General features: G+C 48.6%; 2 protein-coding genes and 1 long non-coding RNA gene across 6 annotated transcripts in view; 1 reads left to right on the forward strand and 2 right to left on the reverse strand.

Moving 5' to 3' along the window:
* Positions 1 to 5,089: 5,089 nt before the first annotated feature.
* LOC128798062 (uncharacterized) lies at positions 5,090 to 7,995 on the reverse strand. The gene is made up of 2 exons (XR_008434318.1): positions 7,910 to 7,995; positions 5,090 to 7,707 (listed from the first exon to the last, which is right to left on the reverse strand). It is a non-coding gene; the product is annotated as an uncharacterized LOC128798062 (long non-coding RNA).
* A 3,427-nt stretch (positions 7,996 to 11,422) lies between these two features.
* Positions 11,423 to 18,536, reverse strand: LOC128798305 (uncharacterized). Its single transcript, XM_053961648.1, has 5 exons — positions 18,471 to 18,536; positions 17,990 to 18,397; positions 13,142 to 13,216; positions 12,898 to 12,959; positions 11,423 to 12,515 (listed from the first exon to the last, which is right to left on the reverse strand). Exons 1-5 carry the CDS (start codon positions 18,534 to 18,536, stop codon positions 12,500 to 12,502), a joined length of 627 nt encoding a protein of 208 aa, XP_053817623.1. The 3' UTR covers positions 11,423 to 12,499.
* USP32 (ubiquitin specific peptidase 32) overlaps positions 18,486 to 18,852 on the forward strand; it is a 63,192-nt gene continuing 62,825 nt past the window's right edge. For all 4 annotated transcript variants that reach the window (XM_053961279.1, XM_053961280.1, XM_053961283.1 and 1 more), the window contains exon 1: positions 18,486 to 18,592. In XM_053961279.1, the coding sequence (XP_053817254.1) occupies positions 18,535 to 18,592 (58 nt within the window). In that variant the 5' untranslated portion in view covers positions 18,486 to 18,534. The remainder of the gene's footprint in view (positions 18,593 to 18,852) is intronic.

Below are 18,852 nucleotides of genomic sequence, written 5' to 3' on the forward strand. Positions count from 1 at the left end.
ATCTTTCCTCCTTGCCCACGTCACCTGATCAGGAAACTGAGGTTATTTCTGGCAGAGCTCAGTTTTCCTTGAGAGCTTTCCTGTCACTTCTAAGTCACCTCAAGTCCTACTGGAAAAATTGTGGGATAATCCAAGTCCTGAGCAGCCTTTAATCTTGCTCAGTTCCCTCTTAAACCAGTGTGACACTTTGAGGGCAGACAGTGTTTTCCTAAAGCAGCCACAGGAACTCCGACATCGGGTTTACCTTTAGCTGGAGGCACTATTCTGTTATCCAGGGAAAATTCCTCAAGATCCAGGTCTGCCCCACACGAGTGTCTGCTCTGCTGCCCTGCGAGGGTGAGACACAACAGCCTCTCCAGGGCAGGGCCAGCACAGCCAGGAATCCCCGGCCCCTGCCCAGGTTTGGGGATGGGACCCACATTTAAAAAGGAAATCTGTTGTCCTGATTCTGAGAATGGTCCCCCAAAAGGGTCTAGGGGAGTTTTTCTTGCTTGGGTTCAGAGGTGAAGGCAATTACTGAGCCCCCACCCAGCTGTCCCATTCCAGCATGTGGGAGTCAAGGATCTTTTGGGGTTTTGCTGGTCAGACTGAAAGATTTCTGGGACAAATTATTGATATTTCTGATGTTTCCTTAAAGCCTGGATTGAACTATGAATCATGTGGCCAACTCCAAAGCCCAGCCAGAGTCATTCAGAATCCCAGAACCATTCAGGCTGGAAAAAAACTTTGGGATCATCAAGCCCAATGGTGATCCAGCCCTGCCAAGTCCCTGGAAGAGGAGTTTCTGGCCCAGCAAGGAAAGGAGCAGCTGCTGCTTCCTCCAAAAGCTGCTCTTCCGTGACTGGGGTGATACAAGAGGAATGATGTACTGAAGGTAGGTCTGGTACTTGCAGAGCCTTAATCCAGTCTTGGTGTTGATGCCCAACTCTTAGGGATCTCCAGGATCATCGTGAATAAGATCCCATGGTCTAAAAGAAGAGAATTTGCATTTAGCTGGGCTGGAGCTTGTTGCTATGACACTGCAAGTATTGCAGGACTTTGTGGTTCTGGGAAACCATGGAGACAGTCTGGATTCTCTGCTTTTGTTCAGGTGAGGATGCTGTACTGATTAACTTCCATTGACCTCTCTGATGGTGTCTGGGAACCTGAAAAAACCCTTAAAGTAACTGGAAGGCAGAACTGATCCTGCTGAGCCCAGTCTGTCCCCTGGGGGTTTGACTGGGTGGCTTCTGTGGCTGCATCCCACAGCTGCCTTGTCACTAGGAGTACAGGGGAGCAGCAGGAACTGCGGGCTGCTCTGCTGGCCCGTCCCCAGGCTCTGGCCAGAGAGCAATCCCAACCCCAAGGGATGTTCCTTGCATTTCAATTGCGCTGATTTGGGGCGTTTCACGCGTTTTGTGTCCCTGGTGCCTTTCTCTCCGTAGGAATTGGCTGGCTGCTGTTTCCCCAGCCCTGCGGGAAGCAGCCAGGCGGGGGAGGATCGCCCGGAGCCGCGCAGCCGGCAGGGCACTGAGGGACTCCTACTCAGCCTCCCGGATCACGTTGTCTGGCAGCTCTTGGCTCTGACTTTTAGTTTACCTATTTATATTTAAAGCGCTCCCTCTGAGCTGTTACGGACCAGATTGAACGTTTCAGAGGTAAAGAGAGAGAGAGACTGGGGAGAAAAGAGATGAGAAACGAGCTGGTTCTGAGTGCCTGAGAACTCCCACAGGACATGTGGCTGTGTTTTAGCAGCTTGAAAATAGGTTTATGTGGGACAAATCCTCCTCCCCGGGCAGCCTGTGGCACCTGTTTGTGGCAGAGCCGGTGCTGTCAGCAGTTGCCTCTCCCGTCCCTGTCTCGTTCCACCTTTGGGGTGTGCAGGTGCTGGAGTAACCAGTGCAGGGACTGGGAGGCACAAACACCCCTGCTACAGGTCGAACTGCATTTTTTTCTTGGGAAGACAAACGTGAGGCTGGGCCGGGGTGGGTCCAGAGGAAACCACAACTATGTTGGAGCATCCAGATTGCAAGGTAGGGACACCCTAATTACCAGCAGCTGACAACAAAGCGATGGCTCATTCCTCGCTCCCTCCCCGGCTGGAGCAGCTTCTCCAGCTGCTGTTTTCCCTGCTCCCATGTCTGGGACAGCAGCTCAACCTGCCCAGCTCCTCCAGCACTGATCACATCTGCACCTGCTCATCCTTCTGTAAAAATTCCAGGTGTAAAGGCTCTGTGTGAGCAGGAAAATGTTCAGCCTGCTCGGTGGCAGTGTGACAGTGGCTGTGTGAGTGCCTCACCTGTCCCTGCTGGGTGGTGACCTTGCAGGTGTTGGAGGTGACAGTCTCTTTGACCCGGCTGTTCCTGAAGGTACAACTGGTTTAAAACTGCTTCAGAGTCTTTCCTGTGAGCTCTGGAGCCAACTTGAGTTTTCTGAAGGACAGCAGAATTGCTTAAACGAAAAAAAAAAAAAAAAAAGGAACATAAACCCACATTCAGAGGTGTTAATGTGAACGAGCACCACAGGCTGACTCATGCTTGGGCAACAGCTCTTGCTTAACCTGGGCCCTGTGGGGTGGCAGCAGCAATGAGCTGAGGAGTGACACGTCCTGTCCTTGTGCTGGGTTTGTCCCTGCAGGGGACGCGGGGCTCCATCCCGTGCTGGCAGTGCCAGTGCCAGCCGTGTGGCCGTGCTGTCCCTGCTCCCTGGGTGCCACCCTGCCCGCTCTGCCCAAACGCAGACCTTTCCCGGCACAGGGAATTGGCATTCCGGGCTCTGCGGGGAGCTGCTCGGCGGCTGCGCTTGAGCAGGGGGATGCGGAGGGGTGTGCGCTGCCACTGGATGTCACTGTCGCCGTGTGGCACTGGGAGCACGGCGGGGGTGGCGCTGGTCCCTGAGCTGAGCAGGGTGGGACGGGGAGCTGCGCATCCCTCGGGCAGTCCCTGGGGATAAAGAACCTTCCTGATACCAGAGGTCACGCTGCTTGGATTTTTAATTTTTTAAACCAAACGCTTTCAGGGTCTCAGAGAGCCCAGGAGCCTGATTTCTTTCCCGGAGCGAGACGTGAGGCTGATTTCTGCAGCTTCCAGCCACGTACAGGAGCCAGGAGAGGGCAGAGGATTCTCTGTTCTAGCTCAAAGCTGAGAATTGGATCTGGGATTTTCACCGAGTGTAAAACAGAGCTGGGACCAGTGCTTAAATTCAGATGTGCGTGGCTTTTTGGCTTATTCGTTTTATTATAAAATTATATTAATACCAATTTAAATTTTTAATTTAAAAAAAGCCTAGAACCCCAAATGCTGAGCAAAGGGGATGTAGATCCCTCATTTTAGATGATTGCTGAGCAAGGCTGGTGGATGGCTGCCCACTGGCCTCTCTCCTTAACAAAGCCCCCAAAATTATCAAATGACCGTGCTGACAACCTCAATCCCTTAAAATTAAATATTGATTCCGTATTTTTCTGTTGACTCATTCGAATCAGGAGGCGTTTCCAAGGCATCTATTTCTGCTGCTCGGAGGGTGCCGGTGCCCCCCGGAGCCGTAGCCTGTTGTTCGTGCTCGAGCATGGAGTCGCAAAATGCTGATTTTTCTCCCACTTGTCTTGCATAACAAAAGGCATTTGTCACCCGTTACATAACGGCGGGGTTTGTCACTGCTCCCGCTGGCCCTTCCCGGCCCCAGCACAGCCTCGCTGGATGCTCCTCAGCGTCCCCGGCATCCCCACAGCCCCCCGGGGCTGATCCTGCACCCAGCACCTGCCCTGGCCTTTATTCCCTCCTTCTACAGGAAGGTGTGGAGCTGTGGGGTTTGCTGGTGGTTTTTTAGGGGAGCAAAAGGATGGGAGGGTGTTTGGGGGATTTTTTGCTTTTCAATACTTGTCTGAGGGGGCAGTGGGGTTTGTCCTTAGCTGAGGTCGTGTCCCAGGCCTGCGGGAAGGGCTGTGCTGGGAATGGAGCTGAATTTCCTCTCTGCAGCCCTCACAAGTTTCAGGGAGCAGGAGCATCTGTCACCACCTGCCTCCCTGGGCTGCCAGTTGCTCTTTTAATGCCTCTCCTCTAATCTCGGGTGTCTCTGCTACCAGCAGGAATTCAGGTTTGGGTTTTTCTTTACAGTAGGTTTGATTCCCTCCTGGGTGGAATATCTTCTTGCAGCCTTAAAAAGAAATAAATGGTTTTGTTTCCCCAGGAACTAAAGGCAAAAGTTGGCTGGCTTCCCCTTTCTCTCTAGCTGGAAGAGAGAGCTGTTTAGCTGTGGCCTCACACTTTTTTGTGGCCTTATCACTGCCAGCTATCAAATGACCACAGCTCCTTTCTAAATGTGAAGCAGGCAAATGTCCCAGCAACCCAGCAAAGTAGTCCCTGTTTTCCTCGAAACAATTTCTTAATTGACACTTTTTGTGTGTGTGTGTGTGTGTATCTGATTCCAATTATTTTTTAATGAACTCCCTAATATTTCTTGTGGACCTTTGAACTTCCTGGTGCACCCAGCCTTTGCTCAGGAGATATGTTTATGGTTGGTTCTGAGTTAACCCTTTGGAGTTTGTGTTCTCAGGGAACTTGCTGTACTTTCCTTCCCTTGTACAGGTGATGCTCAGGCACAGAGATCACTGCTGGGAAACCCAGGCTGTACCCGATCTTGTGGCCTGTTTCAAAGTTTAATTCCTATAGAATCTGATAAAGCTATGGATCAGATTGGATCTGTAAAGCATGACTGGAAGATGGGATGAGCAAACAGCTCTAAAGACTGTAAACAGCACTCAGCCACCCAGAGCAGCAGAGAAAGTACTGCTGATAAACAGATTTCCCAGTAACAGGCTTCCCCTTTGACACGGATCAAGCCACAGATGCTGCAGGGAATGGTCATCCCCTTAAATCAGTACAGCAGGAACACCTTTTGGGGATTAAGTGTCCCATTTTCTCATCCATTTGCTTGGTCTTGATGTGCTTTTACAGATTGTGCAGCTGCTTTGTGTCCATCCTGAGAAGAGGGAGACAAATTTTCCCCAAAGACCAGAAGGCAAGATGTGGATTGTGCAGGTGAGTACAAACTTCATCCTCCTCCTCATTCTGCTCCTCAGGTCTGGCTTGGGAGTGTAACCACTGACAGACCCTTTGCACAAAAAATAAACTTTTATTCTGATGGGGGGAAAAAAACCCTTTTATTCTGATGGAGAACAGGGACCTTGGGCTGCACCTTGGGTGTTCTTAGGGGAGCTGGCTGGAGCTGAGACCTGAATTCCATCCCAGTGTAATGGGGATTCAGGGTTATCTCCTTCACAGGTGATGGTGAAAGCCAACAGCAGTGGCATTTCTTTCTCCTGCATGACATCTCTCAGTAAACTGCCCCTGCCAGGGAGAAGCCTGGAAAGGCTTGGAGTTAAAGGGATTTTGTTTTGGAAATTTACTTCCAGGCGAAATGCTTTCACAAAGAGAACTGCCCTGTGCTGCCGTCACGGCCTGACCAGTCAGACAAGTGCAATTGTTGTGTCCCTGGGACAATTGGTGCAATTGCTGCAGCTGTGACTCAGCTGTGCTCCTGTGCCAGGTCGCTTCTGGCACCCACAGTCGTCCCAGGGCTGCACAAAGGCCCCTCTCTCTGAGGCCTCTCGGGCCCAGCACTGCTCTTGGCAGAAGTTGGGATGATCTTGGTCAGGAATTCCTCGTGCAGCTGGTGCTGAGCTCCTGCTGAGCCAAATGCCCAGAGCAGGTATCACCTTGGGAAGGTGGGTCTTAAAACAGAGGCAGGTTCTTGTTCTCAGGCTGTCTTAGGGAAGCTTGGCTTTTACTCATGGCTGAAGTCAATAATGAGAAAAATCCATTAAGACAAACCCTCCCCCTTGAGATGTCTGTGGCATTTTCCCTCCTGTGTCTGCTTTCTTCCTGCCCCTTGTCTGAATTTTGCTGTCAGCTCTGGATGCAGGAGCCTTTCACAGGCAGATGCTGAGCAGATGCAAAGGCAATTTCTTGCTAACTTTGCAGTGAGGTCTGCTTGGACCATCTGAGGTATGTTACCATTGTTTAACCCACACTAGGATTTGACAGTGTTAGGTGTTACTTTACACAAGATAAACTGTGCAGAGGGAAGCAGAGGTGATAGCTGTGAGTGTAGCTGTGCTGCCTCAGCCTGGTTGTTGTGAGGACTCTGTTAGAAGTGGTTTGGTTGAAGGGGGTGTTGAAAATGCAGCTGGTTTCCCAACCACCCTCTCGTCATGCCTGCTGCCTGCAGGTCATGTCACCTGTCCCCGCTGTGACAGACAGCTCCTCTCCTCCTCACCTGCAAAGACTGAAACCAAGGAGTAGCCAGCTTATGTCCTCACCTCTCCAGTCAAGGTGCCAAAGGGTAGCATGTTCCTGGCTGATCAGAGCCAGGAGAAATGAAGCTTCTCCAGCACAAGCTTTCACCTGCATTAGCAGCCAGATTAAAGCCATTTAGGAGCTCCAGGGACATGAGCTGGATGTTAGCACAGCCATAACCCATATTTGCATGGCCGTATCTGTGTCCTCGTGAGATTATAGCTTCCACATGGCATGTGACTGCAGCATGGAATGGCTCTCCTGGCTTATCATGTGTACACTTCGCTCTGCAGAGGCTTGAGAGGGCCTTGAGGTCCCCTTGCAAATCCAAGGCTTTGTTCTCCCTTTCAGTGTTGGCTGCACTCGGAGCTCAGCCAAAGCCAGGGAGGCACAGATGGACTTCTCTGGCCAGCCTTCATCTGAGGATCTTGCTGTATTTAGAAGTTGTCCATCAACCTGGTTCACTCCTGCGAGATCAGGCATGTGAGAAGCCTGTGGCTGTCCTTCCCCCTCCTCTGGGAGACAACACTGCTTTCTCCTGGGAAGCCTCTCCTGCTGGAAGGTGGCACAAGACAGGCCACATCTCTGGAAATCTATCAGATTATCCTGCCTACCTACAACAGGAATACTTTGAAAGGATGTTCTAATTGGATGGGGAAAATCAGAGTACAAACAGATTATGCCTCTCCCATTTCTCCCTGTGAAGGAAAGGAGCCCAAGTGCCAGTCAAACACACTGTACTGAAACAGTGCACCTTAGGGAAAACTCTTCCTTTTCCCCTGACAGCTCTCCTGTGAATATTAATTTCTCTATTTGAGTGCCTTCATCTTCCAGGAGCTGTGCAAGTGCAAATGTTAACCAACTCTGGTGCAGCAGCTCTTGCAGTGCAGAGTAGGCATGGAGCCAAAAAGGAAGCAGTTGTGAAGGTGTTCTGTGTCTGCTGCTGGTTGTTATTTGCTGCTTTGGGCAGATTTACCATGATTACCATGTGTAGTGTGGTGAGTCTGGTGTATATAATATATGCAGGTATCTGATATGGTATTTAAGTACTAATAGGTCACAGGAAGGAGAGCTGATAAACACAGATAAATGTACAGGTATTCTGCATTGTACTTACACCAACTGCCTGTACATGTAGTTTAGTTAAACATCAACCCCAAACACTGTTGCCAGATGTATTGCAGTGCAATGCCAAATAGGAATTGTAATGAGGAATGTTTTCCAGCAACCTGCTCTTACCAGGAGGGTGGTGAATGCTCCATTTGATGGAATGATTAATGATACTCAGCAACTGCTTGGACTGTAGGGGTGGAGGCTTTGCTAATTCCATCTGGAAATTCCTTTCCTGGTGCTTAAGGGTGATGAAGATCATCTTCTCTCTGCAGCTGGGTGCCTATTGGCTCCAGTTAACAAATCTTGTGTCAGGGGAAGGGATCTGAAAGAGAATTTGGGCCAGTTATTGTTTCTGTGTGGCATCATTAGAGGCATCTGAACTGCCAGAGGAGTTCCTTTCTGGTACCTGAAGGGAGGTTGCCCATTTAACCACTTGTTTGCAATTAATGTGGTCTAAACACAAGTGTGATTGGTGACCAGTGGTGTGGGGAAACCATAAACATATCTGCATCTCTTTTATCCACCTCTGGCAAAATCAGGTTGTTCCAAGTGCTCCCAGACTGGGAGACACAGGCAGCCAAACCTTCCAGAGTGCCCAAAGGTACCAGTGACCAACCTCTGGTGCTGGTGTTCCTACGCAATTTTATGCTTCAATGGTTATGTAGATGTTTGTCTTCAACTTCTCAGCCAGCTGTTTGTAAGCTGATTGTTGGTGTTTGCTAATGTCCTGTAACTGAGCTTGAAGTCCTCAGGAACTGAAAGAGCATTATCAGCTTCCTCCACACTTCTTCAACTTGCAGCCTGTGGGAAACAGAATAGTTAAAGGCTTTTATTTTTATCGTGCTTTGTAAGTTTTTAGGGGTTTATGCAAATTAAAATAGGCATTATTAATGAGATGTTAATGAGCCCATCCCTTAGGTGCTACTTATAAAATCAAATCTGTAACAAGTTGGGCATCTCTTTGTATTGAAAATAATATGACTTCTTTCATTAATCTTTTGGATGATGAAATATGAACTCTCTAGGTGATACCAGCCTTGGTCACTTCCTCTCCCCAGTGAATCAGAGAAGCCTGTAAAATGATGAGCCTGGCACACATTTCCCAGTAGGTGCTGTCTGGGGAATGGGGCAGGGGATGGCATATCCCCTCCATGAGCCATGGCACCCCCAATTTCACAGCCCCCCTTGGTGGCAGAGGCTCTCAGTTCTGTATCTCCTTTCCTTGCTCCTTTAGAAGATTTTGGTGTCTGTCCCAGCGATGTTCTTTGCAGAGGAGTGTCCAACTGGCTGCAATTCCAGGGAGCACATGGTGGGATGAGGCTTCTGGGCAGTGATGTGTCCTGGGGTTCCACGGGGTAGTGAAGTTCAGGCTGGTGGCAGCATTCAGATCTCGTCTCTGTGCTGTCACTGCTGCCCTTTGCGTGCTCGTCCTGCCTCTCTCCTCTCATACCTGTGCCTCCTGTCACACTGCCCTGTGCCTGACCCTGGATGCACAAAGGGTGGCTGCTGCTTGCAGTGCTGCTAAATTCCCACTTAACACTGGCTGCAGTTCATGGATTTTCTAGAGGAAGTCAAGTTTTGGCTTTTGTTGTATTTTGGCTTTATTCAAGGGAAAAAGCAGGGAAGTTCCCCTCCAGCCTGCAGAATGTAGCTGTCAAGAGAAGTGGCTTCATTTCTCTTTCTTAAAGCTTTGAGTAGCCTGTTATTCTTAAAATAAGCCCAAAAAAGGGCAGTCTTCTTTATGTTATGCTTTGGGTCTCCTGTATGGTGGTGCAGGGGAGTAGCTGTAGTGAAATGTAGGCTCTACTGAGATTGGCAGGAGGAAAAAAAAGCAGAGCATGGATTTCATTTCTGTGATGATCTGATTCCCTCCTACCAGCCTGGAAATGCTGAACGTGAGCCTTTGTCTGGCATATGGGGATTTGGAACTGTTGCTAATTACAGCAGTTGTGCTATCTCGTTTAAATGGCTTAAATAATATATTAAGTGCCTTTATGATCTCCCACGACATGCTGGAATGCAAAGAAGTGCATATTTTGCTGTTTATAGTTTATGGCAGGAGTAACTTGGAGAACATTAATCTGCACAAAAAATGGGGTTTGATGATTTATTGCTTATGTAACTCCCTGTGGGGTCTCTAGATGCTCAGATCCTGTTGTGCAGGGTGTTATCCTGAGGCAGGGCATGAATTTCCATCTTGGAAGGTGAAGTTTAGTCAAAAGGAAAGACACTGTGGATGGTTCTAGGGATGACAGGGAAGGGTCATGACACACTGCTGGTCAAGCATTGTGGAGTTAATCTCAGTCTCATGGCAAAGGTAAAAAGTGTGGGACCTGGAGGAGGACCACGGGAAGTCTCATTCTAACTTAAGGAGTATTCCCATTATTTTCATTAAAATCTAATTTGAAATTAGAAAAATGTTACTAAGCATCATATCTAGATGTGGGAGTGTTCCAGGGCCTAGATTAGTGCTTATCCAGAAAAAGAAAGGTATTATGTCTGCTCAGGAATCCTTTTTTTACTCCTTTTCATGTTTTTATTTAGCAAAAATTCTGTTAGTCATCTGTTTCCACCCAGATTCCCGTGTCTCTTGCTTGTAAATCTCCAATTTCTATTTCTGCTATTGTACCTAATGCTTAGAGAAAATGTGAGAAGAGTGTGCTGTGAATGTCTTGTTGCTGGATCTGGTGAGAGGAATAACTGTGGAGCAGCTGAGCAGTGCTAGCCAAGGGCTCCAAGAACCTGGGAGGGCACATGTTGAGGGGGAACATAAATCACAAAGTGACAACAATGAAAAGATTGGCACATTCTGACCCTTAATCTGGTTTAGTTTGACAGCTCACTGTAAAATCACAAGTTCTGTTAGAATATGGTACTAATTAGCGATATTTCACCTATCTGAAATTAATAGGCTCTGCAGAGTAGGAAAAAAAAAAAGAAGCATTTTTGTCTGGTTTTGCTTGCTAGTAGCTTGAAAACAGGGAGGTGAGAAACTTGTGTCAAATCCTGAAGTATAATTTTGCAATTAAAAGACTGAGGAGAAAGTGTGATCTGAAGACCTTCAGTTTCCTTGCCGTGACATAAAATTAACAGCTCTCTTCATTCTCATTCTGGTTTAATATTCCTGCAGAGAAGGAAGCAGAAAGAACTCCCTGGGCTGGCTTCCATGGAATGGAGGAGCTGTTACTTAGGCAATAACAGGGTACAGGCTGGGAGGGGTTTGGGCTGGCATTAGCTGGGTAATGTCTGCACGATGCTCTGGATGTTATAATGTGATATATATCTAAAGCTAAAAACAGAGAGATGCTCTCTGGGAGATAGGAAACTCTTTGAGAGCACCTCCTGATTGGCTTCCCAGAAATTTTCAAGGTCGTACATGCACCAGCTTGCAGGGATGCACAGCTGGCACCTCATCACTAAAGCCAGAAGAATCTCAACTCAAAGGCTGTTAGTGAACTGTGTGGGTAAAAATAGAAGGATAAATTGAAACTACCTGAAAGTGGAAGAAACAGCTGGGAAGTGATAAGAGAAAGCAAAATGAGTAAAGAAACTCTTGCCCATCATTGTGGTGTCCAAGTGCTTTATAAGAACTTCAAATTGTTCCTTCCTTGAATATACCAATTTTCTTTTTCAAACTGTGACAATTTGGTAACCTTCATCTACCCTGAACTTGTCTTCTATTGCTAAGAATCTGCTCAAGAGTCTACTCCATACTTCAGGCCTAAATTTTATTACAATTGCTGGGTCTAAAGCTCTTCTAGGAGTAGCTGGACTTTTACCCAGGGGCTGAGTGAGTACCAAAGGCTTTTATGGATCAATTAACCATACGTTTTATAAAATAAATATACATGCAAATACTTAATATGGTAGGCAAAATTCTGCTTAACCCCTAATGATTTACCTTGCTGCACATGCACAATCAATCCACAAGAGTGGCAAGGCACAATGTTGTCAGAGCTACATGACCAGTGGTGTGTCATGTTTGGGTTTGGGAGTCCTCTGGAACACATCGACAGGCACCGAGTGTTCAGCTGAAAGGACAGGAAAACAACCTGGTTGTCAGTGTCCTGCAGTGGCTCACTGCTGGACTCAGGGGGTGGGGTGGCTTGAGCAGATGGCAACTCATCAGACTGTTTTAGTTGCCTTCTTGGCTTATCAAACACTTTTTCATTGACTCTGATTACAGGCATGAAGCCATCTTAGATAAAGCCTCTTGATAAGGGACTTTAAGATCCTTAATTACTATAATTAGCCATTTGACACCATAAAATAGAGGTCTGCTGTTTTAATGCCTGTTTCACCCCTGTCTGTAGGGTGTCTGTCCTTAACAAAAACAGGGAGGTGGAACTTTTAAAACCTGATCAGAGGTAATGTGTGCATGCTAGCATAAAAATGTGTGTGTGTGCACATTTGGATATGTCATTGTCCAGAGCTCTTTCACTCTGTGTTGGGAGAGCACTGAACTGAGACATCAGCCTGTTGGCAGGGGCATGAAGGCTGGCAGGTTTCTGTTTGGGGATGTCCTTTGTTCAGTGTTTGAATCGTGTAAAACCCTAATTAGCAAATAAGAAGCTTTGGCCTTCCCTTGCAAGTTCTGAAGCAGAATTAAGGGAAGTGCCAGGATGTGCCAAATGACACAACAGTTCTGGCTCTGTGGCTTTTGTTTTGCTCTGCTGCCCTGCTGTTTTGAGATGCGCTTCCCACTGTATCAGCCGCTGGCAAAATGTTCCCCAAGTTGGTCCGTGTTTGATGCTTTGGTGTTGCTTTCTCTGTACACAACAATCAAACTGCTGCAGTGCTGGGGATGCTGTGAGCAGCAGCCTTTGAGCTGAGAAGCAAGCAGCCCTTTCTTTGCAGGAGAGAGGTGTCCCATGGTGCCACCGAGCTGAGTCCCTGCCTGCTGTGTGCCGTGCTCTGGGGGCCACTCAAGCTCCTCTTTCCACAACGCAATCTGGGCCTTCCCAGAGCAGAGTCAACATTAGTCACTTCTTGCAAAGCCACTCCTTTAATTTGATCTTCTAGTATTAATTATTTGCACTTCCTCTTGTCACAACCCTGGTGGTTTTACTGCCCTGGATGGAACTGCAGAGAAATCCTTTACCTCCATTCCAACACTACAGTGGTTTCTGTCTACAAGAGAGCACAGAATTGCTTTTATCAAATACATTTCTTCTCCCATTGTTTCCTGATGACAGATACTACTCTTAATCTACACAGAAACAACACTTTGAAATGGGAGATCTCTATTCCCATCAATTGTTGGTACGTTGATAAATCATAGCATGTCTCATTTCCTGAATGACACGTGTCTGGATTGCAGTCTGCCTCTTTTTTGTCACAGTTTTTCAGTGCTAACAACAGCCTTGCCAAAGCTCATCTGTTCCCTTAGTGTGCACTCCAGCAGGCTGATTAATTCTGTCACACTTTCCCTGTATAAGGCATAATCAAACAGGTTGATAGAAAATCGGGAAGGACGTGATATTTTTATAAATATCCAAGGCATTACAATTACCTCGTGACTGCCATTAGCTGTGGCACCTCGTTACTCCTGGGTTGGAGGAGCATCAGCAAAGTCTGCCAGGAAAGAAGAGTTTGTCACTGTTCTTTGTGGGCCTCAAGTGTGATTGTGCCACCCTTCCACGCACAGGGAAGCCTTGCTTAGGAGAATATCAAGAGTGGAGGGTGCCTTATGGTGTTTTCTTCTCTGTCTTTCAGAGGCAACTGCAGGAAAAGTGGGGGACCACTTACCCACGAACCTTAAAATAGCTGTGAACGCGTGTGGCGTGCCTCACTTTCCTGGTTTGTGGAGATCCCGCTATTAATAACAGGAGCTGAAATTATGGATTGAGCAGTAATGTGAGCAGCACTTCTGAGCAGCTTTAAACCTGTCACGGGCTCCCTGAACACAAACATCCAGGGGTAAGTGGCTCAGCAGAAACATTCATTAATTCTCTCATAAAGAGGAGGCAGAATTAAACAGAGGTAGCCCACAGCTCAAATGAGGTCTGAGGGATGCTCCCGCTTCCCTTGCTGCCTTTTCTGGAGCCTGGGCAGTGCTGTCCAAACCCCGTTCCCGTATCTGCCACAACCTGATGTACAGGTCTGGCGTTTGGCACGCGTGGGTGTGCAGAGCAGGGTTGTCACTTTGCCTGCGAAGCAGTGGCTGTCACCCCCGCACTGAACTGTCACCAGAGCTCAGCCCTCTGGGACAGAGGGACGCGCTGTTCTCTCCCGTGTCCCCGCCCCGCTTGGAACTCACCAGGAAAAAGGAGGGGATGAGGTGTCTGCTGCTGCCGGGAAGCAGCAGGGGATGATGCCAGGGCAAGGGCCTGGCTGTTGGGGCAGGGGTGGAGATGGGCAGCTGCTTCAAAAAGTCACGAGAGTACTGGGAAGAGGGGATCTCTAGGGCAGGTGTGAAAAGACAAGTGCCCTCAAACTGGAAATGAGGGAAAAAAACCCAATCATCACACCCCGAGAATCTCCTGGCTACACCACACTGCAGCCCTGGTGAGCACTGCCTTCATTAGCATGTCCCTTCAACAAGGGGGATGACTTTAATGTAATTTTTAAATCTTTTTTTTAATTAAATTTTTCATTTTCCCCTGCAGTATTCTACTACAAAGTTCATACTAGCAATAGTGTGGGAGTACAGGTTACAACAATGGAAGGGACCTGGTAAGAATCTGCTCCTTCTATTTCCTCAGAGTTCATATAAATCTGTCACCCTCTGCTACCACTCTAAGCCACTTGGTTCCTAGAAAATGTGGGATGTGATAGAAGTTTCAATTTGAATATTGTTCTGTTGTTCTTTGAGGAAGCCTTTTGTATTTCCTCTCTCTCTGATAACCTCAGAATCAGACTGGCAGATAATGATTCAGGGTATTTTTCTCATTCACCAGTTCACTGTAATTAGATATGAAACCATTTAGTTCTGACCACTGCAGACCTGATTGAATCCTCTTATTGCATCTTGTTCTCTCTCCCATTTTCTACTCTTCTCAAATATTTGGGATGTGCTCTGCCACAGTCCTGTCAGGGTTGTCTGATGCAGGAAGGGGTAAAAGTTGTCTTGTGTTTTTCCAGAGCCAGGAAGAGTCCTTTAAATTAACAATATTCCAGGGTGGGGAGACAGGTACTGGGGAAAGAGGCACCAATTTAGAGGCCGACAACAAAGTTGCATTTTTGGCTTGTTTTAGTGAACGTGAATCAGGAAATCCTAAGGCCTTACAGTGCTCTTCTCAGAAGTGTTTTTGAGTCGCTGCAGCAGTTCCTCTGTTGTTTGGCTCGTCCCTTTTGAGTTCAGGCCTTTCCAGTGCGGCTCCAAAGCCCTTCTCCTTGCAGCTGCCTGCTGTGGGCTGAGCAGGAGCCGGAGGCTGTGGATTTTTCCCTGCAGCCTTGGACTGCAGCAGCCCTGGCAGAGCCCGACAGCCGCTGTGCTGCCAGGCTCCCGCTGCTCCTGTGCAGCAGTAAATACCTGCTTTGCCTCAGATCCTTGACAGCGATGCAGAGACACTTAAAGATATTTGCTAAGTGCTTGTGAATTAGTTTTTGATTAGCGAATAATTAAATAAATTCGAGCAATCCAAAGGACACGTGCCCAGTTCGATTTGCATACGTAGCACTTCTCTCTGACAAGAGAGGAGCTCAATTCATTTAATGCAAGTCTAAATTTGCTGTATCTTAATTTGATTTACCTTTGACACAGCATTTAAATAGCAGCAACATCTAATCTTGTGCTCCCCAATAAGGCTTCAGTAAAAACTTACTGCCAGATCTAATCCAGGGTTAGCACACACATCTCTGGGTTCTTGCTTCAGTGCCTTTGAGAACATGCTTAATTTAATCTGAACAAAGGCACTGCCATCGGGAGCCTCCAGCCTGGCTTTCCAATCCAGAGTATCTTTGTGATTAAATTTGGTGCAGGCCACCGTGTGTACAATGGATCCAGTAAATGATTTTGAAGTGCTCTTCAAACAAAATTCAGCTGGTTCTTGGACACCGCCTGTACCTCTGGGACATGAGGGATGCCACTTTAGTTGGGTTTTTCTTAAAGTGACATATGTTTTCTTCAGAAAGAAGTCTGGGTTTTTTGGTTTATAGGAAATGTTAGCCATTATTAAGAACCATCACTCCAATCCCTTTTCCTTCCCACAGTGGAAGGAACTCCTTGCTAGAGGGTTCTGCTTCTTCATTTGCACCAAATACCCAGTCAGCTGTTTGTGACTATAAGCTGGTGGCTGATCTGTAATTATAATTTCAGTCATTCATTTTTTTCATGATTTAGCTGTCATTAAACCCCCTATGCTGCCTGATAATCTCTACTGCCTGAGAGTGGGGTTTGTGTGAACTGTAAGCAGAAGTTCTGTCTTGACATCACAGATAAAAATGTAATAATTTTGCAAACTGTGGTGGCTGCAGAGGCATCGGGTCAGAGCTGTCCTGGCAGGGTCCCTCACTGCTGGGTGTAGACAAAACAGGCCTGGCAGGGTTGTGTCAGGTCTCTGGTGAGCCTTGGTACTCAGGGGTTGGCTGTTGCTCTCTAGTAAGAGCCTGAGGATAAACAGTCATGGAGAAATTGGCCTGAAATCCAGTAGGAATTGGTGTGGAGCTGCCTTGCCCCACCACTGAAGCTGCTTCCTGCTCTAATTGCTTTCTCTAACTGCTCTGCCAGTTCGGGGCTGGCTGTGTCCCAGCGCTGCTCGTTCCAGGCAAAATGGGACTTGGTCATTATCTTTGTAATTCAGAGGAGAAACCAAAACATTAAAATATTATTACTGGACGTAAGGTCACGCAGGAACACGACAGACAAGTCAGGAATTAAACCCCATCATCTCAGCTGAGAGTTAATACTTTAAGAAAGGGATCCATCACAAACAGAGCGTGGCTCTAGGGATGCCATGGAATATTTCACTTAATCACAAGATAAAACAGATTTCTCCAGCTGTTTCTGGTATTGCCAGCTTAGGCTATTGATTGACACATTGCCATGTTTGTTGAATTCATCCTCAAATGTTTTAAAGAGTTTATTTTGTATCTAAACTGAAAGCTGCTTGGTGAGGAACTATGTTAAGAAGAGATATGTAAAGGTAGGGTAGGAATAAGAGGAGATATATATCTATATCTATATATATCTATATCTATATAATCTCAAGGGAGCTTATATCCTGTTATTCTTCTGCTACTTTTACATTACATTTACCTTTACTCTTTAAATGATAAGTACATAACCAGTGGCTGATGAGTGAAGTATATTTCCACCAATTTAATTTATATTTTTAAAAATCACTGAAGTTCTCCCCCTCATCCTCATAAGAGAGGTAAAAGGTCTCTTTGTGGCAGATTTTATGGCTGAATTTTTTTTTTTTTTTTGATATGCCACAAATCTAAGATAAAAAAAACAGATCAGAAAAGATAAAAGGAAGCTTTATGGAGCTTATTTCACTTGTAGTGTGTTTGCCCTTGGGTTACATGAGGAGAAATTTGGCCTTGGAGCCCATGTCCCTGTAAGCAGCATTCCTGGCTTTGCATATCAGATATGAAATTTGTTTGGAATGTTTGCTATAAAAATACCTACATGAACTTACATCAGCGAGAAAGCAACTCCGGCTTGACCTTTCTGCAGCTCTGATGTGGCAAGATCATTCTGTGTGGAAACAGTAACTTAGGGAATGACTCGCAGCTGGTGTTTTCACAGGCTTTGTTTCAGCACAGGAACAATCCTTGGAACAAGCTGCCCTTAGAAATCAGTGTTTTCTTTCAAACTCCTTATTTTCTGCTTGGGAGTGACCCAGGGTAGGTTACCAGGCTTAATGTTGTAACAAAGCCATTTGGGAAATCCTCCCATTCTGTGTCAGTCCTGGGCTGAATACTAAAAGCAAACATGCTGGAGAACAGCAAAGGGCAGGGGTGGTTTTGATCCTTTTACAATTCAGCCCGTGTTTCTGTTTCAGACAGTGAAAAGACATTTTAATGGAACAGGAACCTCCTACTGTCACCCCATGCCTGCAGCCCTGCGACTTAGAGGACTTTTTGAGGAGAACCACCGTGCCCTGAGAGGTTTGAGGGGGCTGAGGGGCTGCTCCCCTACGAGTTTTTTGGGGGTGAGGAGCTGATTCCCTGTGCAGTTGGAGGGCATTGAGGGGATGATCCTGTGAGGTTTTGGGGGGCTGATCCCTGTAAGGATCGAGGAGATTGAGGGGTTGTTCCCTGTGCACTTTGAGGGGGCTGAGGGTTGATCACCCTGTGAAGATCGAGGGGATGATCCCTGTGAGGATGGAGGGGGCTGAGGGGCTGCTCCCTGCGCGGTTTGAGGGCATTGAGGGGATGATCCCTGTGAGGTTTTGGGGGGCTGATCCCCTGTGAGGATCGAAAGGATTGAGGGGCTGTTCCCTGCGCGGTTTGAGGGCATTGAGGGGATGATCCCTGTGAGGTTTTGGGGGGCTGATCCCCTGTGAGGATCGAAAGGATTGAGGGGCTGTTCCCTGCGCGGTTTGAGGGCATTGAGGGGATGATCCCTGTGAGGTTTTGGGGGGCTGATCCCCTGTGAGGATCGAAGGGATTGAGGGGCTGTTCCCTGCGCACTTTGAGGGTGCTGCGACTCTCACCCTCCCACAGGAGCGAGCCTGAGGCTGTTCCGCCGGGGGCCCCATCGCACCGCAACCTTCCTCCTCTCGCCGGCGCGCGCCACAGGAAGCGCTGACACCTTTCGCAAGCGACACCCTCCGAAGCGCCTCTGCCGGGGCAGAGCCACGTCCTTCCTCTTCACAGCTCCTTCCTCTGCGGCCGAGGAGCGAACCGGCAGCCGAGGAGGCACCGGCGCGGCCCGAGCAGAGCCCCGAGCGCTGCTGCGGCTCCCCCTCAGCCGCCCCTGAGGGGACGCGCGACGGCGCCGCCGGGCGCGGGGGAAGGGGGGGGTTGGGGGGGGTGATCGGCGTTGACCAATCACAGCCGCGCTCCGGGCCTCCACGTGACGCGGCGCGCGCCCCCCCCCCCCACGTGACCCGCGATGGAGGCTGCGGCGGCGGGGCGGGCGCGCGGCCGCCGCCTCCTCCTCCTCCTCCCCCCGCCCCCCCCGGGCGGCCCCGCCCCCCCTCCCCCGTCGGTAGCGGCTCCGGCGGGCGCCGCCGCGGCCATGGACTGAGCCGGCACCATGGGCGCCAAGGAGTCCCGCATCGGCTTCCTCGGCTACGACGAGGCCCTGCGGAGGGGTGAGAGGGGACGGGGAGGTTGGCGGGGGGAAGGGGTGTGGGGGGCCCCGCGCTGCCCCCCCCCCCCCCCCCGGCAGCGGGCGGTGAGGCGGGCACCTCCATGACGGACCCCGCGCGGAGGCACTTGCGGCGTCCGCGGGCTCCTTCCCCGCACCCTTCGCCCCTCCAGCGCGTCGTTTATTTATTTATCTACCTTATCTATTTATTTATTTTACCTCTCTCCCCTTCTTTAACGCGGCCCCGGCAGGGCCCGGTCCCCT

The sequence above is a fragment of the Vidua chalybeata genome, chromosome 20, assembly GCF_026979565.1.
Source record: "Vidua chalybeata isolate OUT-0048 chromosome 20, bVidCha1 merged haplotype, whole genome shotgun sequence".
NCBI classification, from domain to species: Eukaryota; Metazoa; Chordata; class Aves; order Passeriformes; family Viduidae; genus Vidua; species Vidua chalybeata.